This window comes from Nycticebus coucang, chromosome 4, assembly GCF_027406575.1.
Source record: "Nycticebus coucang isolate mNycCou1 chromosome 4, mNycCou1.pri, whole genome shotgun sequence".
Lineage (NCBI taxonomy): Eukaryota > Metazoa > Chordata > Mammalia > Primates > Lorisidae > Nycticebus > Nycticebus coucang.
This window is the reverse complement of record NC_069783.1, coordinates 111490903-111511143: the sequence shown is the minus strand read 5'-3', so window position 1 is coordinate 111511143 and position 20241 is coordinate 111490903. Positions and strand designations below refer to the sequence as shown.

At 54.4% G+C, this 20241-nt stretch overlaps 1 protein-coding gene across 1 annotated transcript; it reads left to right on the top strand.

The window, feature by feature from the left end:
- Positions 1–1315: 1315 nt before the first annotated feature.
- Positions 1316–20241, top strand: RFLNA (refilin A). Its single transcript, XM_053590095.1, has 4 exons — positions 1316–1392; positions 1549–1862; positions 14796–14905; positions 16382–20241. Exons 2-4 carry the CDS (start codon positions 1656–1658, stop codon positions 16713–16715), a joined length of 651 nt encoding a protein of 216 aa, XP_053446070.1. The 5' UTR covers positions 1316–1392; positions 1549–1655; the 3' UTR covers positions 16716–20241.

Sequence of the window (20241 nt, the reverse complement as noted above, 5' to 3'; positions counted from 1 at the left end):
TTTCTCAGCTGTTAGGGAAATGGATTACAGATTAGCCTGAGGATGGGGTTCACACCTTTTGCTCTGGGGGCTTTCAGAAAAGCTGCCCTGACCTGTGTCAGGCTTCCTTGAGGACATTTGAAGCCTCAGCTGTGGGTCTTTATCTCTGCCTGGGATGCTAATTCTCACTGCTTGGTCGTTCAGGTTGAATCTTAAAAATTCCTCTGATTGTTCTTTGATTGCAGCACCCACCATGTTAAGTTTCTTCCTTAAACTCCCAGGCTTGCTTTCCTGGTGTATTTGCTGCCTCCACCATCAGACTGGGCGCTCACCAGGGCAGGGCCTGGGCTGTCTCATGAATGCCTGTTTCCAGGTCCAGCCAAGGCTGGGTGTGCAGTAGGGATGATCAACCTTTACTGAATGTACATGCTTCAAGGTACGGCCCTCAGTCTGGGGGTATAGGCACTGCCCTCGGTTTGGGGGTGTCAGAAGAACAGACTAACAATTGCCTCCCTGGCCCTACATCTTGGGCCCTCTCTGGACCAACAAAAGGGCAAATTGGACCAATGTATCTGTCCACACTTCACACGCTCCTGCTCTCTGTGCCATGGCATTAGCCTCTCCCTCATTCCCCCAGTGGAAGGCTGAGTCCCTGGTGTGGAGGGCCGTCTGTGTAGGCGGGAGTTGCAGATGTAAGCACCCCTTGCCAGTCATCCAATAAGACGGCAGGAAGAAGAGGAGGCAAGTGTTCTCTCTCCGGTTCGGCAGTGGGGAAGGCAAAGAGGGGAAAGATGGGTAAGACCTTTTCTCCAAGAACCTGCCTGGAAAAAATGCAGGGACAGCCAGGTGCCACAAGATTCCAGGAAGTGTTCCTAATGTCCCCAAGGCTGTCCACCTGACAGGTCCTACTAATGAGCTGGCCTTGGGTGCCCAGGCACTGACCCCAGAGCTCGTTGTTCAGTTTAGGACATAAACAAAGGGGCTGGGCATTTCTGTTGGAAGGAAGGGGCTCAAGGAACAGATCTGAAACCTTCTGGGCTCTTAAATATCTTGTTTTGCTACACTGACTCTAAGTTACAGATAAAATTAAAACTTCCAAATAGAAAAGTTTCTAAAGATGCTTTTATTGGGACTAAAACCTCCAATAGCCTCACTAAATATTACGATCGTTACTACTGGTATTACTTGGGATGACTTGTGGACCCCACAGGTACCCCCGCTGCGCGGGTGGGTGGGGTGCCTGCCCCGGGGCGGCGGGCTGGTGGCGAAGGAGGCGCCGGCCTGGGCGGGGAGAGGCTGGGGGAGGAGGAGGCGCCTAGAAAAGGCGGCGCGGGCCGGGGAGGTGCGAGAGGGCCCGGCGGCGGCGTGCGCCTGTGGCTGGGCCGGCCGGCGGGAGCGCAGCGCAGCGCGGAGGCGAGGCCCGGCCCGGCGGGCGGGTGGAGGGCGGCCGGGTCTGGCTGGAGGCGGCCCGCAGCGGCGAGCGGGTGGCAGGCCGGGGAGCGGGGCGGCAACGGGGCTCGGGGAACGCGGGACGCCGGGCCTGATCGCCGCTTCTCGCTGCGCCCGCAGGTTGCCAGGCGCTCAGCCTTTGCCCCGCCGCCGCCTGCCCCGGGTCCGGGAGTGCGGTGGAGGAGGGCACCCAGGAGCCCGGGGCCCGCGCCCCGCGCCCCCCAGACATGGTGGGCCACCTGCATCTGCAGGGCATGGAGGACAGCCCCAAGGAGCAGGGCCGGGAGGGCTTGCTGGACAGCCCCGACTCCGGGCTGCCCCCCAGCCCCAGCCCCAGCCCGCCCTTCTACTCGCTGGCGCCTGGCATCCTCGACACGCGCGCTGGGGGCGCCGGCACCTCTTCAGAAACCCCGGGACCCAGCGAGGTCAGAGTGGTAAGGATTCGTCCCTGCGCCGAAACTGGGGTGAGGGGGCGGGTGGACCAGACTGTGGCCGTCGCGCTCCCAGACGCGCCCCTGCAGGAACCGGGAACCGGCTTCCTCCCTCCCGATCCCCGCGGTAGCCATGCCCCTCAGGTGGGGACCAGGGTGTGCAAGTGGTGGTGGTTCAGTCTGACCCCGGCTGATCTGCAGACCTCGGCGGGCCTCTCTCTAGAGGGACTTTCTTATTGTCAACAGTAAAGGGGGCCTAGCCAGGCAGGGATAAAGAACAGTGTCCGAAATTCCCAAAGAAGTTGGCTGCCCACAGAGGTCCGAGCATGTTGCAGCCATCGGTGTCCAGGTCCCTTTGCTGTTCCTGACACAGTTCCCTGTTTATGGTCTCAGAGCTGCCAATGTGAAAGCCTTTTTCTTTCTTTTTCTAAAACCAACCCAGACAGGAACGCTTGCTTCCCTGGATGTTAAGGGATGTTGACGTGGAGCTGCGGCGGGCGGGGGGGAGGCTGGAGCCCCAGGTCAGGAAACTCAGGAGTTTTGTCTCCCGCCAGATCTCGGGCAAGATAGGGGACTCCAGGAGGGACCCAGCTTGGCTCCTGGACTAAGCCTGACAGGCTGGGGGTCAGTGTGGGCAGTGTGCACTGTGGTGACTTGAGGAAATGACAAGTTGAAATGAGAGGAGGTTGCTAGCAACCCCAGCAGCATTTCCCCATTCCTGCCGGGGCTCTGGCCAGCTCAAGGTTCGCCTTCACATCTTTTCTGCTGGGGTGCGTGTCTAGCTTGGCTCCACTTTCCCTGGGCCCCAGGGATGCACTCCTGACACCTCACAGGGCAAAAATATGCCTCCCCCAGCTGAAAATGCTCCTCTCTGCAGAAGAAAGGAATGTTCCCGTGTCAAGCCTAAAGGCATGAATTTTACTTGTTTTATAGTCTGGTGGGTCCCAAGCCTGGCTGCCCAGTGAAATCGTTTGTGGAATTTTAAAAAACAACAACAACAAAAAAAAACCCTTGACCCCTGACATTCTCATGGAGTTGATAGAGAGTTCAACTTGGGCACCAGGATGTTTTAAATGCCCTGGGATAATTCTATTTGTACAGCAACATTTGGGGACCACTATCTTAAAGCAAATCGGGCAGTGAATTTGAACTTTGGTTTCCTTTTTGGGACTTGGGGGGCTGGAAGAGGCACTCAGGACTTCCAAGAGTTGACAGAGGTGACCAAGCCTGTCTGCAGTGAACCTGATCTTGCTGTCTGAATGGGCCAGTCTTCCTGCAGGAGTGCTGGAACTTGGCACAGTTATGTACTTGGGCTGCATGTGTTGGGAATACGTCCCTGTGGTGTCTTGCACTATAGGGCTAAGAGAAAAGGGACGGGAAACTAGCCTTCTCTTTGAGTCTTTCCATGACCCAGAAGCCTCCTTAAAGAGTTTTCTGGATGCTTTCTCTGCTGTGCAGGCCAGCCTGTGGCTGCCACAAGAACAGCGTGCCTGACTTCCTTGTCTTGGCTGTTCTCTTTGACTTTATTTTTTCCCTTTCCTGCTAAGTAGATGCCAGGCATGGAACTGGGCTGCCCTGAACTTTTAAATTGGCTTAAAAGCCAAGCCTGGGATGGTTTTCCTACGGGTATTGATAACCTGGCATTTAGATAGCCCTTACCTCATCTCCAGCCCTTAATGTACATCGACTCATTGAATTTTCACAATATTCCTATGAAGTGTGAGCTCTTGTTGTCCCTGTTTTCCAGAGGGGGAAGCTGAGGCACCGAGCAGCTTAGCAACTTGCCCAAAGTGCCCAGCCAGTAAGTGGTTGTGCTGGGATAGAACCTGGGGAATCTGGCCCCAGAATCTGCCCTTGAACTGTATATTATCCTGCTTTTCACCGTGCAGCTAATTAACTACCTATGGTTTTTTTTTTTTCTTTTTAAATAGAAAAACAAAATGTGTACCTACAGGGTGTGAGGTAACTGCTTTTAATAAAAAGAGAGGAAGTGGTTGCCAAGGGCAACCTCTTCTCCGCTTTGGGGCCTGCCACTGCAGCTGTGCCCACCTGCCCCATTACCTACCACACAGGGCACCCCATCTCTGCCCCCACCCCTCGTTGGAAACTTTGCTAATCTGGTGTTTAATAGCACTCTGCTCATCCATCTGTCCGTCCCTACCTGAGAGCCCCTTTCCAGGTGCAGATGCGGAAACACTTTGGCTGCCAATGTTGCTTATTTCAGGAGAAAGAAACAGAACCCTCCCCTATGTCTTGGGGCTGATGGTTTAAAATGCTCAAGGAAGGAGCTGGTGGTGAGAAGTACCAGGTTTGCTCTGGAGACAAGGGGTCTGGGTCTTAGGCTGCTCTGCGCAGAGTGTGGGTATCGTTATTCGGACACCCAGGGGCTGATGCTGCCTTGTTGATCAAAGTTGGTGGCATGTGCCTCAGCTAGGGAGGTAGGCTCCAGTTCTGTCCGCAAACCCTAGCCACTAGAGAGTCCTCAGTACCTTGTCACCCTCTTTATTGCCCTGGATGGGCATGTTAAATCGGCTCATGCTTTACCACATCAAATAGTTCTCCCACTTTGTTCTGCTAAGCTGGACTTGCCTTCAGGACAGTCCCACATCTGTGCAAGGGGTCTGGGCAGGGGCTGGCTATCAGTTTGCCCCCAAGATATAAGAGGCACTGGAGCCCAGTCTGAGTAGGAATGAACTGCTGGCACACAGGTGGGAGCATTCCTGATGACTCCCAAACCAAATGAACATATAGGATTCAGTCATTGGTTCCACCAGTAATTATTGAGCACCTACTGTATGCTACACACTAGAGCTATGGGGGACACAGCAGTGAACAAGATGTTCAAGGTCTCTACCCTCATGGAACTGGCATTCTAGTGGGAGAGACAGAGTCACCAGCTTGAATATGTGATGCAGTATCATGTGTTCTTAAGACAGAAATCTGGGGGCGGCGCCTGTGGCTCAGTGAGTAGGGCACCGGCCCCATATGCCGAGGGTGGCGGGTTCAAACCCAGCCCCGGCCAAACTGCAACAAAAAAATAGCCGGGCGTTGTGGCAGGCGCCTGTAGTCCCAGCTGCTCGGGAGGCTGAGGCAAGAGAATCGCGTAAGCCCAAGAGTTAGAGGTTGCTGTGAGCTGTGTGACGCCACGGCACTCTACCCGAGGGCGGTACAGTGAGACTCTGTCTCTACAAAAAAAAAAAAAAAAAGACAGAAATCTGGGTAAGAGGTGGAGTTACTTTAGACAAAGTGACAGGATGTGATGTTTAATAGAAAGCTGAGAAAATCAGGGAGCGAACTTCATGGTTCTAGGGCCCAAATGTGTCTCAGTCCAAAAGAATGATAAGTGCAAAGGTCCTGAGGCAGGAACAAAAATGGGTGAGCTCAAGGTGCCCAGGGAGGCCCATGTACCTGGTGCCAAGAGAGCAGGCCTGGGAGGTGAGGGAGGCTGGGGGAGGCTGCTAGAGGCCAGGTCAGGGACTTCCAAGGCTAAGCTGAGGCCAGGAATAAAAATTCTGTTTGGTCTTTTAAAATGTACTTGTGCCTGTTTTATTTTTATTTTAAAAAAAGGCATCTTGCTACTCGAGAGGCTGAGGCAAGAGAATCACTTAAGCCCAGGAGTTGGAGGTTGCTGTGAGCTGTGTGAGGCCACGGCACTCTACCCAGGGCGATAAAGTGAGACTCTGTCTCTACAAAAAAAAAAAAGGCATCTTGAGCTCCCATACTCTCTAAATTAGAAACCCAAATGAGAGACTTGACCGAGAAGGGTGCCCATAAGGGACACAGAGAGTGGCCCGTTCTATCCGTGAGGGACTTGCCCCCAGGAGGGTGGGGCCCTACTCTTGCATGAGTCCAGAACAGCACAGGCTGCCCACTGGGCCAGGCGGGGGATGGGGTGGGGTGGTGCTTGTCTGTCAGCTACATTCACCCCACACATAATTAACCTCCACCAGGCAGGTGGAAGATACAGGCACAAGCACAACAGACAGATATTATCTCTCTGCCACCTTTGGGCTCCCAGCTCCTGACTATCACTGCAGATTGACCATCCAGTATCCTCCCCTCCTCCTGCCCTGCCCTGCAGAGCATTGAGCCTTAGGGGGTGGGCATTGAGGAGGCAGGAGGATGCATCTGTCACGTTAATGGGGCAGTCTGTGGAGCTGGCACTGTCCCATCTTCCTGCCCTCAGGGGTATCTTATGTTATGTTCTCCAGGGTGCATGTTTAAGTGAATAGCTCCCTGCAACAGGTGAAGGACCCAAGCCACTATGGAGTAGTGGCAGCGAGTGACACATCTGAGCTATTGCCACTTCTCAGATGCAGAGAAGGATGGCCAGAGCCCGTCACCCTTAGGGCTCCGTCCCCCCATCCAGTCTGTCCTGGTCTGTCTGTACCTCAGTGCCTGTCTGGATGGCACTGGAAAATGTGCCTGAAGATCAGGGGCTGCTTCCTCAGAAACTTGTGGGTCACCTCTAAGTCGAATCAATGGTGGGAGTGGGGCGTCTTTGCCCACCCTTGAAAATTTCCCAGGGGTGCCTTTTTCTTTGAGACGCCCCATGGTCACAGCCACCTCTTTGGACCTTGGATGTTATCTTTGGGACTTCTGGATTTTCTCATTTCTGTTCTTGTTTCTGTGTTTCTGGTCCATGACGGTGAACCTGAGGGTGAGAAAGGGGAGCAAAGGAAACCAGGGAGGTCATGCCTGGGGTTGGGAAGGATGGACGGACAGATGGCTAGACTGATAGGCTGAGAGAGGGATAGACTCATTAATGGGTGGACAGAGGGACGGATGGACAGTCTGAGGAAATAGGGATCAACCCCTGTGGCCCCTTGGCAGGCTCATAGGAGTGTCCCTGTGGAGGTGTCTGAGCAGGCTCAGGTGGAAAAGAGCCAGGTGTGTTGGGCCAAGGTGGGCGGAGCAGGGAAGGGAGCAAGGCCAGAGATGCTGGCACCTCCTTCCGCGGCATCTGCCCAGGTAAACACATCTCTCACAGCCCTGGGTCTCTGTGGCAGGCTCACCTGTTTGGGAAATGCACCTTTCTCTATAGCTTCAGTGTGAACAGAAGACAAATAGGCCCATGGCCTTCCAGGTGATCTGGAGACAAGGATGCAGGAGTCACCTTTGTGGGAAAAAATGCTACCAGATGGATGTGGCAGCGACCATCCTGGGGGCCATCCTATGTGCCTGTTGGCATTCCTGGCCTCCCAGCCAGGGCATTAGTGCATAGACCACTAGCACCTCCTGACATGAGGTCTAAATCTTAGGATGCACAAAAATAAAATGGGATGTTGTTCACCTTGCAGTGGCCCAGGCCCTTCTTTATAAGAGCAGGGCTGGGACACCTTATTCTCTGTCTGCATAAAGCAGGTCACTTTCTTGGAAGCTGCCTGGTCATTGTGAACTGTGCTGTGGGAAAGGCTGGAGTTCTGAGTCACCTGGGGAAGTGGAGACCCTGCCCCTGTCCTTCAGTCCCCCACAGGGAAATTCTCATGCCCCAGCATGGCGGCCCCCAATGTGTTACTGGCTGGCAGGTGCCTACCTGTGCTAGCTTCCCAGGGCTGCTGTGACTACAGATTTCATGGACTTAAAAAGACAGAAATACGTTGTCTCACAGGTCTAGAGGCCAAGAATTCTGAAGTTGGGGTGTGAGCAGCCCCCTACCCGAAGGCTCCGGGGAAGGCTCTGCCCCAGGTGTGTCTCTTGGCTTCTGTGGTTGCTTGCAGGCCTCGGTGACCCTTGACTTATGGAGGCCTCAATGCAGCCTCTGCCCCGTCATCGCATGGCCTTCTTCCCTTTGCCTGTGTCCCTGTGTCTGAATGTCCCTCTTCTTATAAGGACGCCAATCACTGGATTCAAACCCACCCTAATCCAGTGTGACTTCATTTTACCTTGATCACATCTGTAAAGACCCTCTGTCCAAATATGGCCACATTCGTACATCCTGGGGTGGGTGGTGGGGGCGGTTATCTGCTAGATACAAGCCAGTCCATGGCAGTCCTGTGCATTTGGGTGCGGGTCATGGGGAGGGGGCCCCTGTGGAGCATCCAGGCTGCAGTGTTCATGTTTGCTCAGTTTCACTGCTCTGGGGGTCATAACCTGAGCCCTGTGGGGCCTGTGCTTTGTCCCTGATGCTTCCTGACTCCCAGGGTTTGGGGCCTCCAGGGCCCCCCATATACAGGCTGTATTCTTCCCACGACTTTTCAGTGGCATTGTTGTGCTGCATTGTGGGACAGCAGCTAGAAAGAGACCCCCCCCCCAGCCTCCCCAGGATTTGCAGCCAGTACCCATGGCCTTTCCTAAGAAGGATGGGACTTCTTGGTGTTTAAATGTCCCCTCCTTGGTTCATTTCCCTCGTGGGGCACAGTCAAGATCAATGTAGCCCAGCATGTGAGTCTTAAATTCCAAATGTGCACGTCAAATTCCAATAGTAGCAGAGGCCCACCCTGGCCAGCAAGGTGAATACCCTGAGAAAAGCTCCTTGTGGCTTTGGTGAGGATGCCTGTCCCCCACGCCAGTGTAGGGTGTCCCTGGGTGTCTCGCTTCCTCCAAGGGCAGCAGCAGGGAACCCTGGACCCTGGACCCTGGACCCACTCCTCCACCAATAGGTGCTTCTTGGTCTTTGACTGAAAGAGAGCACGTGGTTCCATGGGCCAGGCTGTGGGCTTGGCCACATCCTGTACCTGGTAGCTGTGGGCAGCCCTGTGTCACTCAGGCTGTGCACAAATGGCGTCATGCCTCTCCCGTGTGTCCCTGCCCAGCCAGGCTGGCCCACGGTCTGGCAAGCATCACTGCATGGCACCGGGCTCCCTACAACAGAGCAGTTATCTTTCTCGCCAGCCTGTGGGCGGTGGCTTGTCTAGCAGCCAGGAGGCGGGTCAGCCTCTGGAGTGCCCATGTGGACTTTCACTGCCAGCCAGGGTGTGTTTATCCCCAGCCTGGCGGCTTCCCGGGAAGGCCCATGAATCAGTGGGCGAGGAGGGTGGGGCCTGGCGGGTAGAGGGCACCCTCGGACGACTGTCCTTTGGACCCAGCTCCCTCAGAGGCCTGCCCTGGGCCCCCACTCCCCTCTAGCCCAGCTTAGGCTCCCACAGGCTCCCACCGGCCCTAGAGGAGCTAAGGGCCTGGGGTCTGGACAGACTGTGTCCCTCCCAGGGACTAGGGAAGGGGGCCATCAGGAAACGGGCAGCCTTCAGCCCTCAGCTCGTGTGCACCAATGAGTCATATGTTCTTCCCTGTCCCCATGTCCAAGAGCTGTAAGGGGAAACTGAGTACCAGAAACTGCCAGCCCCAGCCCCAGGTGGGGGCCTCGCTAACGGCACTGCCTCATTTTGCAGACGAGCAAACTGAAGCGCTGTGAGCTGCAGCCAGGGGTCTCTCAGCAGAGTCTCTTCAGATCAGATCAAGAATCCAGACCTGGGGCAGAGCTGAGGCCTGACATTTTTAACAGCGTGGGGTGGGGAATGGGCCTGTCTGGGGGCTTCCTGTGGTGGCTGAGTGACCAGAGCAGGTGAGAGCAACAGGTGCCCTGGTGTGTCTGAGCCTCCTCCTCTGCCCTGGTCACCCTGGAGGCTGTGACCCAGTCTTTGAGGAGTGTCTCTGCCCCACATGGCTGGACATCATCCTTCCAGGCCCACAGCCTGCCCCCTTGGCTGTGAGAGTCACTTCCCTTGCCCGCTCTCCAGGCTGGCTGGAGTCCTGGGGCGGCACCTCCACTCTGATGCTGAAATAACCCCATGGCCAGAAGGGCCGAGCTCCCTGCTTCCCAAAGGCTTGGTGGCTATACCATCTCCCTTGGTGTGTCTGTCTCCAGAGCCCCAGCGAGCATCCGTGGGCCTTGGCAGGGACTCCCCGAGCTGTCTCGCCATCCAGGCCTGTTGGACGCTGGCCTGGTCTGGGTTGTCACTGCTTCTTGCATCTCTCGTGCAGCACTTCCGGCTTGGGCAGATTTTAGATATTTTTCCAGTGGAGCCTTTGGAAGACGGTGCCCAGAGTTCCAGCTTCCTGGCCTGGCCTGTGAACTGTGCCTTGTCTGCAGCCTGGCACCAGGAGGGGAGCAGGACCCACAGACGTGGCTGTGTTCCATGTCAGCCCCTGCAGAGATTGGCTGTTTCTTTATTCCAGGTGGACCCAAGAGGGATACTGGGGCTCATCCCTTCCTCCCTCTAGCCCTGCCCACCTGTCCAGATGAAGGAAATGCCTCTAAAAACCTTAGCACCCATGTTTCTGTCCCCTCCCTAAACAGCATCATCCTCTCGTGGCCATCCATCTGTGGCCACATGTCACCCTGTCTTGCAGGAGAGCCCTGGGAGGAGCTGCACCTCCTTCTACAAGATAGGGCCAGCACACAGTAGGTACTTAGCAAACACTTGTGTGCATTGGTGAAAATGCCAAGCTTCAGATAACGCCTTTTGGGGAGTGTTATTCTTTTTTTTTTTTTTTAGGGACAGAGTCTCACTTTGCCCCCCTTGGTAGAGTGCCACTGTGGCATCACAGCTCACAGCAACCTCCAGCTCTTGGGCTTCGGCAATTCTCTTGCCTCAGCCTCCCGAGTAGCTGGGACTACAGGTGCACGCCACAACACCCTGCTATTTTTTTTGTTGCAGTTTGGCTGGGGCCGGGTTCAAACCCACCACCCTCGGTATATGGGGCCAGCACCCTACTTACTGAGCCACAGGTGCCACCCCAGCGTTATTTCTATAAACATCAAATCATGGAGTTTCACAGCTTGGGGTAGCGTTGACTTAACCATGAGCCACGGAAGATGCTGGATGTGTCTAATTCTTATCACAGCCTTATTTTTTTTTGTTTTTAAAATTTGTGTCCTGATGCCTGTGTGCTTCTGGAAGGTAAGAGAAATGTTGTCTAAGGTTCAAAGAGCATGAATTATATCTCTGTCTAGAGAGGACCCCCCAGCCCAGACCTCCATGGAAAAGAAAGATTCCTGACACAAGCCATCTCATGTACAGCCCCTTCCTCCATGCGGGGTATGTGCACACACTTGTCCACTCAAACTCTGAAGCATGTGAGATGGCTGTTCCTGTTGCCCTCCTTAGAGACAAGGAGACTGTGGCCCAGAAGGGGGATGTCATGTAGGCCAAGTCACACAGTCTGTCTCTACTGCTGCTGGAACAAATCAGCAAACACAGAGTGGCTTAAAATAACACAGATTCATTATCTTATAGCTCTGAGGGTCAGAAGTCGTAAGATCAAAGTGTTGGCAGGGCTGGTTCCATTCCTCGCCTCTTCCAGCTTCTGGAGGGGTCTATGTTCCTTGGCCTGCGTCCCCTCCTCCTCTTGAAAGCCTGCAGTGAAGTGTCTTCAGTCTCTCTCAGACGCTGACCTCCTGCCTCCCGCTAAAAGCACCCTTCACGTAGACAGGGCCAGCTGGATGATCCAGGATCATCTCCCCAGGCAGAATCCTTAATCGTATCTGCAAAGACCCTTTTACTATGGAAGGTCCTGGGGATTAAGACGTGGCCATCTTTGGGACCACTGTCCTGCCTGCCACACCCAAGGAGTAGCAGCAGCTGCTTTCTTGGGCCACTCAGCATGGGTGAGTGCCAGGGGGAGATGGTGTCACCTGCAGGGGGCTTTTGGGAACCTCTTAGTTCTCCAAGCCTGTATCTTTTCTCTGCGGTGCTCAGCCTTTGTTCTGGGGACACTGACTGGCAGGAATGGGGCTGCTGGTGACCCCATCCACAGGCTGTTACCAGACTTGAAGACAGGTTTGTGCCCACCTTTGGGGCTCCCATCTGCTTTGCAGGTGTGGGCTCTGCCTCTGGACAGTGCAGGGTCTGTCCGGTGCTGGGCCTTGGATTAGAGAGGTGATCAAGTGTCCTACCTTAAGGAGCTCCTGGTCTAGGGGGTGACAGACACACAAGGGGATCACAGCAATGGAGACGGGGTCCCCATGGAGAATGCCAAGCGGACAGGTAGGACAGGGAACTTGAGTGGGTCTCACGTGGCCCAATGAGCAGACACTGGAAGGATGTCTTGGAAGGATGGATGGGTTAGGGAACAGCATGAGCCAAGGCACGGAATCAGCTTGGACTGGGTGTGAGGGCATGAGAGAGAAGTGGGAATGCCTTGACCCTGTGGGTGGCTGGGGAGGGACGGGCAGGTCGTGGGTGAGGGCACAGACTCTGGAGCCTGGTCATCTCTTGTAGCTGTTCTGGCCTTGCTCAAGTTATGTAGCCAACCACGGTCCAGTTTCGGTGTATATAAAATGGTGTTGCCGGTAGCCCTGCTGGGGCTGTCATGGACAATGTGCTCAGGCATGTGGTGAGTGCCCGAAACAGTGCCTGGTGCTCTCTCCTAATTGGATTCGTGAAATGTGGCCTTTTGTATTCTCTCTCTGGAGCTGCCATAACAGACTGGATGGTTTATAACAACAGGAATTTATTGTCTCTCAACACTGGAGGTGTGGGCAGCGCCACTGGATTTTCTGTGTTGGGGCACGATATAATTCTGCCCTGGCCAAAATGGCAGCCGCCAGCCACATGTGGCGAATGTCCACCGAGGAGCAGAGTTTTTCATTTGACCTAATTTTCACTAATTTAAATGGAATAGTCTCAGGTGGTTAGTGGCTCCCGTCTTAGCTCAGGCCTTAAGGTCCTGGGACATGGTGCATGCAGCCATGGGTGGCAGGCCTGATTGTGTGCAAGTGTCCTGGGTGCTGCTTAAGGCTGTGTGGTCCTCATGACTGATGGAGTGGGGTCCCAGGACACATTAAAGTACAGGTCCTGTGACCGTGTGACCACGTATCACATCCCATGGAAGCTCTCCTTGGTTACCTGATGGTCAAATCCCCTCACGCTCTTATCACCCAGTCACAGTCCTCACCAGTTGGGAAATTCTAGTCCATTTTTAGTCCATTTGTAGAATACTCTAGAGCAGTGGTTCTCAACCGTCCTAATGCCGAAACCCTTTAATACAGTTCCTCATGTTGTAGTGAGCCCAAACCATAAAATTATTTTTGTTGCTCATAGTATCCACTGCACTAGAGAGTGGGGGCGTCCTGGGGGAAGCTTGAGATGAAGCTAGGGACCTCATCTGCTCTGTCACTGTGGCAACTACAGTGCAGAACCCAGCCAGCGCTCAATAAATGAGCTGAGTGAAGGACTTCAAGCAAGTCCCTGAGTCCTGGACATGGGCACCCATAGCTGTTGCAGTGGCTGGTGGGGGGTGACCCTGTTGGGACAATGCTAGCCACATGCTAGTCAGCCGAGGAGACACCTCAGAACAAACATCCCCAGTCTCCATGACATTAAACCACGAGGTCTTCGTTCTGGCAGTCGTCACGTGTTCACTCTGGGTTGGCTGTGACACCACATTTTCTGCCCTTTTGGGCACCGAAGGTCTGAGGATGGTAGCGATGCCACATTGGGAATGCTGGGTCAGAAGGAGGGTGTCTGAAGGGTCTTACACAAGTGGTGAAATCCCTGACCAGGATTGACATGTGTCCCAGGCAGCCAAGCCATGTGTACGGTTGAAATACGGTTCTCCCATGTGCATGGAAGGCAGAGAGCTGGGACTGGCTGACAAGAAGTTGGCATGAGGATCTCCCAGCTCTGGTCCTGGCTCCTAGCAGCAGAGGTCAGAATATGTCTGAAAGAATGGGGTGATTTGCAGGGTGGGGCACCCTGAGGCAGCTTTGAGAAGAGCTTGCTGGCCTGTCCTGGCAGAGATCTCTACTGGGCTGGCCTTGGGCTTAGTGCCATCAGATGGACGGGGATTTTCCCGCGTTGGTGGGGCAGGAAGGAGCCTGGATGGAGTCCTTGCGGGGACGGGGGTCTGCGGGAGCTCAGAAATGTATGGAACCATGTTGGTTTGGGCAGGAGGCCCCTGGGGCTGCTGGTCTATATTTTCTGAATCATTTTTGGGAAGAAATGGCAGTGGGCTAAGCTGGGGGAAAGTAGACCACACGGCAGGGTAGGAGGGAGCTTAAGCCTCTCCCTGCAAGATGAACTGGGGAGAGATCCCTGGTGGTTTTTATTTCCATAAGGAATAGAAATTTAGGGACAGACTTTAAAGTAGACTGGGGAAGAATGTCCCAGAGTGGAGCTGCAGGATGGGTTTGGGAAGGGAGCAGGGAACGAGTTCTTTGTGACTATCTGAAGGGCTCTTTCTGCAGGGGCTGTGGGTGGCATCCTTTCCCACCTTGCCAAGATTCTTCCAGTTGCAAGAGACAGGAAGGTGGCTCAAATTGTCTTAAGGCACAAAATGGATTGTCTGGTGCTCACAGCTGAGGACAGCTTCAGGCATGGTTTGATCCAGACACCAGAACAATGTTAGCAAGACTTATCTTTCACCACCTTTGATCCCTGCTCTCTTCACTGTGGCTTCCTTTCCAGATGGGGTCCTCCTTGCCCACATTCTTAGCCACTCAGGGGGGCTTTCCCTATAGCTCTAGCAGAAAACCTGGGCAGGGGTCTTAGGGGCCCAATGTGGGTTACATCCCTGTCTAATGCAGTCCTTGTCCTTGGGAAGATGCAATGCTATTTCCAAAAGAGGTGGATGGTGGCTAGGCAAGACTAGGGGCCTATACCTCCTGCAAAGTTTGCTATTCTGACTTGCTTCTTGACCCCCTGTGCAGGCCTGGCCACCCCCAACCTGTGTGTCCCTCCCCTGGCAGGTGTCACCTCCATGGAGGCCACTCCAGCCTTGGGTGGCACCAAGAAGGGATTTTAGCCTCTCCCAGACAACTGCCCACCGGGGCTTCCTAAAAAGGATCCCAGGGCTCTGAGGCTGGCTCCAGGGCCTCAGTGTGCCCCAGAGATTATAGTGAGAGGCCACTACCAGGTCCCTGAGAGCTGGTGCCTGGGGGCCAGGCTTCTAGACTGAGCCAGAGAGGGAAGGGTGACAGGTGGTGCCCAGCAGGGAGCGAGGGGCTGCTGCGCCCAAGGGCTGCATAACCTCATGCCTATGCCCTCCCTGCAGCCTCCTTCCCTCCTCCACAACCCCCCGGCCCCTGAGATGAGAGCCCGGATGCTGCCTGTGTTCTTCGGGGAGAGCATCAAGGTGGACCCAGAACCCTCGCATGAAATCCGGTGAGTGCGCCGGCAGCCTTGATGGGGGGCAGGTGCTTCCTGAGGGCGTGGGGTAGGTAGGTGGCTGAGTCTTTGCCAGAGATAAAAGTGATTTTAAATAAGATACTCTGACCCCAGGGGACCATGCATCTCCAACTCTGCCCCCACCCCAGGCCTATTGAGCCATTTCCCCCTTTAACTTCTTCTCCAACAATCGGGTTGGTTTTTATTTTAAATCTAATTTCCCCGAAGGTTTGGAAAATTGTAAACATCACTGCTGGAGCACCCTGCTGAGGGCCCCTCTCCTTTCTCCCTCTGCTGAGTTTCTAGGTGTCCATCACCAAACCCTACAGGCAACTGGGGACCCTTTTTACATTTAGTGTTTCCTGGGTGTTATGGGAAGGCTGAGCTGCCCTGTGTCCTCTGTAAGTGTAACTTAGACCCTTTATGTCACCAAGAAGTGGCTGCCCCATAAGTCCATTAGGTGCCCTCCTATGCACAAGGCATCTTAGGTGGTGTCTGTATTTGGAGTTAAGGTGACTCCATGGGGAAACTTCCTGCGTGGATTCACCCTCCTCTCAGGCTGCTGGGGCTCAGGCTTCCCGAAAATGGGTGTAGGTGGGTCTTGCATGTATATCCACGGGACTTTGTGGATCAATTTGTCTGTGTCGAGTTGGGCCAGTGAGGCATGCAAGTCCCGCTTGCTGCCTGCTGCCCCCGCCAGCTCTTTATATGGTACCAGGATTTTTGTTTCTTCCCCTGAAACACCCTTTAAGTTTTAAAAATACAAACCAAAAGTAGATATGCAGATACTCCAGCTGGTGTGGGTGAGGGGTGCCTTGACTCTTGGGGCCTCTGATCCCTTCACAGGTATTTACTGGTGGTCTGTGGGGACACCATGGGGAATGAGGCAGAAAAGAGCCTCCCACTCCTGAACTTCGAATTCCTAACCCCCTGGATGGGGAACTAGGAGACCTAGTCTGTCATTCATTTAGGGGTGAAAGAACTTTTTGATTTAATCTCAAACTTACTAAACAGGTGAAATTAAAGTACAAGTGACCCTCGTGTGCCCCACAAACAGATGTACCAGTTCCTTACATTTTGTCCCACTTGAGAGTAGATTGGTCCTTCCCTGGGGTCCCCAGACAGTTCAGTGGGACATCCTCTGCATGACAGCGGCATAGATGTCAAAGATCAGAAAGTCCAGTATTGCGACATCACCCTCTAATCTCTACCTCATATTCACATTTCATCTGTTGCCCCAATAATGTCCTTTTAGGGCACCTTTTCAGGATCCATCCAGGGCTATGCATTGCACTTGTCTTCTTAGTCTTCTGTAACCTTGGGTAGTCTTTCTTCACCTTCTTGACCTTGACAAGGCCACTGTGCTGAGAGCTCTGCCGAGCGTCTTCCTTAGGTTCATGGTGTGTGTGTGTGTGGGGGCATCTGGGCTGCCCCTCATTCTGGGCTCACTCCCTGCCCTCCTGTCTTCCACAGGTGCAACTCTGAGGTCAAGTACGCCTCTGAGAAGCACTTCCGGGACAAGGTCTTCTACGCACCTGTGCCCACTGTCACGGCTTACAGCGAGACCATTGTGGCAGCACCCAACTGCACGTGGCGCAACTACCGTAGCCAGCTGACCCTGGAGCCTCGCCCTCGTGCCCTGCACTTCCGCAGCACCACCATCATCTTCCCCAAGCATGCCAGAAACACTTTCCGGACCACCCTGCACTGCAGCCTGGGCCGGCCCAGCCGCTGGTTCACCTCCAGCGTGCAGCTGCGACCATGCGAAGACCCTGGCTCCCACCTTTCTGGTCCTGCCACACCCTGATGGGGCTGGGGCGGGCTCTGGGCAGGAGGGAGGCAGGTGGGGAGGCTGCTGTGCCAGGAGCAGCATGGAACAAGGCCGTCCTGGCCCCTTGCCCCAACCCACAGGCTGGGCCATGTGTTCCCTTGATCCAGTGCGGAGGACTCAGAAAATGCATCTATTTTGTTAGCACTTAAACCTCAAGGCAGTACGGGCAGGCACAACTGGGTGGCAGCCACCTCAAGGTGGGCAGAGAAGAGTGAGTCCCTCATGCTGTACCCTTGAAGCAGAGGATAGCCCTGAGCACTGGAAGGACAGAGGTGTTCCCACCTTGGCTGGGGGTGGGGGGTGCCTACTGCATCCTTTGGAGAGCCCTACCACTCCTGTGTCCTGAGGCTGTGAGTGGGGCGGGGGGAAGCCAGGCAGCCCCTGTTCCTGGCCAGGAGTGTTTCCAACATGAGCCACAACTTGTGCTGAGAGGACCAGCTGTGGCTCAGCACACATTGAGCTGAAAGGTTGGGCAAAGGTGGACACTGTTACCAGGGCTGGTGTTAGTTATGTTGGGGGCAAAAGGAGATAGCCTCGGAAATACCTGGAGCCATAGCCATGCCAGGGCTTTGGCCACAGAAGGGAAGCCCTGGGGCTCAGCACCCAGATCCTCACCCTCAGCACCCAGGGTCCCCCCAGCCAAAACCATCCATGCACCATCTTCAGAATGTCAAGGCCAACCCAGGGAAGGCCATGAAATCTCAGAAATGTCACTGCCACCTGTGTGAAAACAGTCTAGATTCAAAGGGGTTCTGAGTTCAGGCACCAGCTTAGAGATAACACCGTGGAGGCCTCCTGCACAAGGTCAGTTCTACATGACAACACGTAGTGCCTGACACTGCCTGACATGAAGGAAGAAGACTGGCTAGATGAAGACTTGGCTTGGGGATCCCTGGGACTAGCCAGGATGTCCATGGGGCTGGGGCACCTATGGGGCCACTGGATACTGCAGAAGCTCTACAGTGGCCGTGAGGATGCCTCTCTGAGCCCTCTTCCCTCTCTGACCTGAATGCCTCAGCAGTGGGCAGCTGCTCCTGCCAACCCCCAAGTTCCCTCTGTGGGACTCAGCTCATGCCCAGAAGGGATAAAATGTCTGGTATATTTTTATATATCCACATAGATAGTGTATTTTCTCTCCAGAGATGCTTTCTGATAAAGAAGTAACTTAAGAAATCAATTGATTATCTTAATAAAATATGCAAACCCCAAAGGACTTCCATTTTAGTTTCTGAGACCCTGAATCCCACTGGGGGTAAAGGGGCAGACCTGTTCCCAGGGGCATCTCACTCTATGGCCACCCACTGTTCTTCCCACGTGGCGTTGCTATTGCCTGGGAGACCCTGCCTTCTCCCTGCTCATAGGGTACAGGGAGGGACTTAACCCCCACTTCAAGGCCAGCCTCAGGGTACATAGGGTCTGCCCAAGAGCAAGTCAATAAATGCCCAGGCCCCGAACAGGGATTTGGAGCCGGAGGCCGGGACATCTGCATTTTTGATGTGTGCCTATGCTTTGAGCTCTGCATCCCAGCCCCCACCCTGTCCCCAGAGAACAGCCTCAGCCGGCTGGGATGTACCTTAGGATTTGTTTCCATTTGACACTTAGAAAGGCCTTGCGCTCCAGATCCTGAGTGCATTAAGGGAGACACTGGAAGGCAAGGACAGTGTCCTCAATGAGTTGGAAAATCAGACTGGAATTTGCCCTGGGGCTCTAGAGTTGGTGCCATCCCAAGCATTGTATTAAATGTTTCATTTGGTTTTTCACTCATGTCATCCCTACCTGCTGAGACAGGTACTACTGAATCTCCACTTTACAGAAGAGAACGTTAGGCACAGAGAGGCTAAGTAACTTGCCCAAGGTCACATAGCTAGTAGGACACAGAGCCAGGACCTGAGCCCAAGATCCCTGACACTCTGAACTGCAGGACCTGCCTCACAGGGCGTGACCCTAACAGAGATGGGGTAGTGAGTGCCACACAGGCAGAGTCAGTGACAGGTCTACATGAACCTTAAGGCCTGCTGTAGACAAGCAGGACAGAAACACCATTTCAGGGGCTCTGAGCCCTCTGTCCTTGCTTTGGTGACGGGATTCCATGCAAACGCACACACTGGCAGTAAGATTCTCTAATATCCTCCTCAATGCATGCAAACTCCATTCCACAAGTTTGATTTTCAGCCAACCTCGATCTCTCACCACCTCAAAGGAAAATGGGTTTCCTGCACTGTCCCAGTGAATCCAGTGGACTGGTAGGTGCTCCTGGGATCAGTCTTTGCTCCAGAGCCCGGCTGAGATGCTGGATGTGCACAGCATGTGAAGCCTTCCCGCCCAGGAATGCTCCTTCCTCTCCATCTTTAACAGGCAGTTCCCGCAAAACCTTTTACCCTCACCCCATGTCCACATCTGCTTCCCCAGAGAGTACACATGCCTGAGAGCCTGCACCGGGGGACCTCTTGGGCTCACTTTGCCACACAAACAATGTTTGCCTTCCCTGGTGGGGTTGGAGCCCTGGCCACCTGTAGCCTGAAGTGCAGGGGCCCAGTCAGGGACGAGGAGAGAACAGGGAGTGAGACTGGCTCGTAAGGCCCCCAAAGGCACACTGGTTTTCCTCTGCAGCAGCAATTCTGTCCTATGGGAACCCAGGGGACCTGGAGACAGGCAGAAAGAGGCACTAGTTTCATGCAGACCCTGTCCTGAACCCTTGGAGACATTCCTGGAGCTCCAGCTGCCTAGGCTCAGCTGCTTTAGCTCTTGTTAAAGGTCCTTCCTCCCTTGCCCCTGGCCCATGTCCACCAGATGAGCAAGATGTCCCCATGCCAGGCAAGCCCTTGGTGATGCCCCCAGAGGGGCAACTGTCACCCAGGCAGGGGGCTGATGAGGGGTGGGCTCTGTCAGAATACACCACTTCCCTTCTTTTAGCCTCTGCAACATGGGCCTAAGGTCTCTATTTTGCAGGCCTAAGAGCAAAGTTGGCAGTGCCCTTCTGCAAACAAGTGCCCCCCCACCCACCCCCATCGGCCAGACTTGACATAGTCCATCTCTTCCTCCCCAAAATGGGAGTAACAAGAACCACAGCTCTGGTGCCAACAGACACAGAGCACTGGGACTGTGTCTGGCCATGCTGTGAGCACTCTCCGTGTTTAACCTGCTTCATCTCCCGGTGAGGGTGGGGAGAATTCTACCAGGAGGAAGCAAGCGGATGACAGCTGCCACTGCCAGGATAGCTCCTGTCCCCACAGCTGAAGTCTCCTGGTTTTCTGCAGGACCCATAAATGACAACATAGTCTCATCTGATGGCCCTTCTCTGCTTTCCAGGGTAGAATGGCCAGAGAACCCTATCACCAGCTGCTACTTGACTGACTGATACATTCCCAAAATATGCAAACTGTCACCAGACCAGTTGCAGTTTCTCTTCTCCCTCTATAAAACCCACCTTTGTATTCCTTTCACGTGGTCGAGTTAATGGCAGCTGTGTAAAAGGGATAAATGGCATTTAGCAGTCATGGCA

What these genes read in the sequence shown, in the direction of transcription:
- RFLNA (XM_053590095.1), top strand. Translation starts at nt 1,656, where the DNA reads ATGGTGGGCCACCTGCATCTGCAGGGCATGGAGGACAGCCCCAAGGAG. An exon ending in GACCCAGCGAGGTCAGAGTG is followed by an intron (nt 1,863 to 14,795) that starts GTAAGGATTCGT and finishes CCCTCCCTGCAG; the next exon opens with CCTCCTTCCCTCCTCCACAA. An exon ending in GAACCCTCGCATGAAATCCG is followed by an intron (nt 14,906 to 16,381) that starts GTGAGTGCGCCG and finishes TGTCTTCCACAG; the next exon opens with GTGCAACTCTGAGGTCAAGT.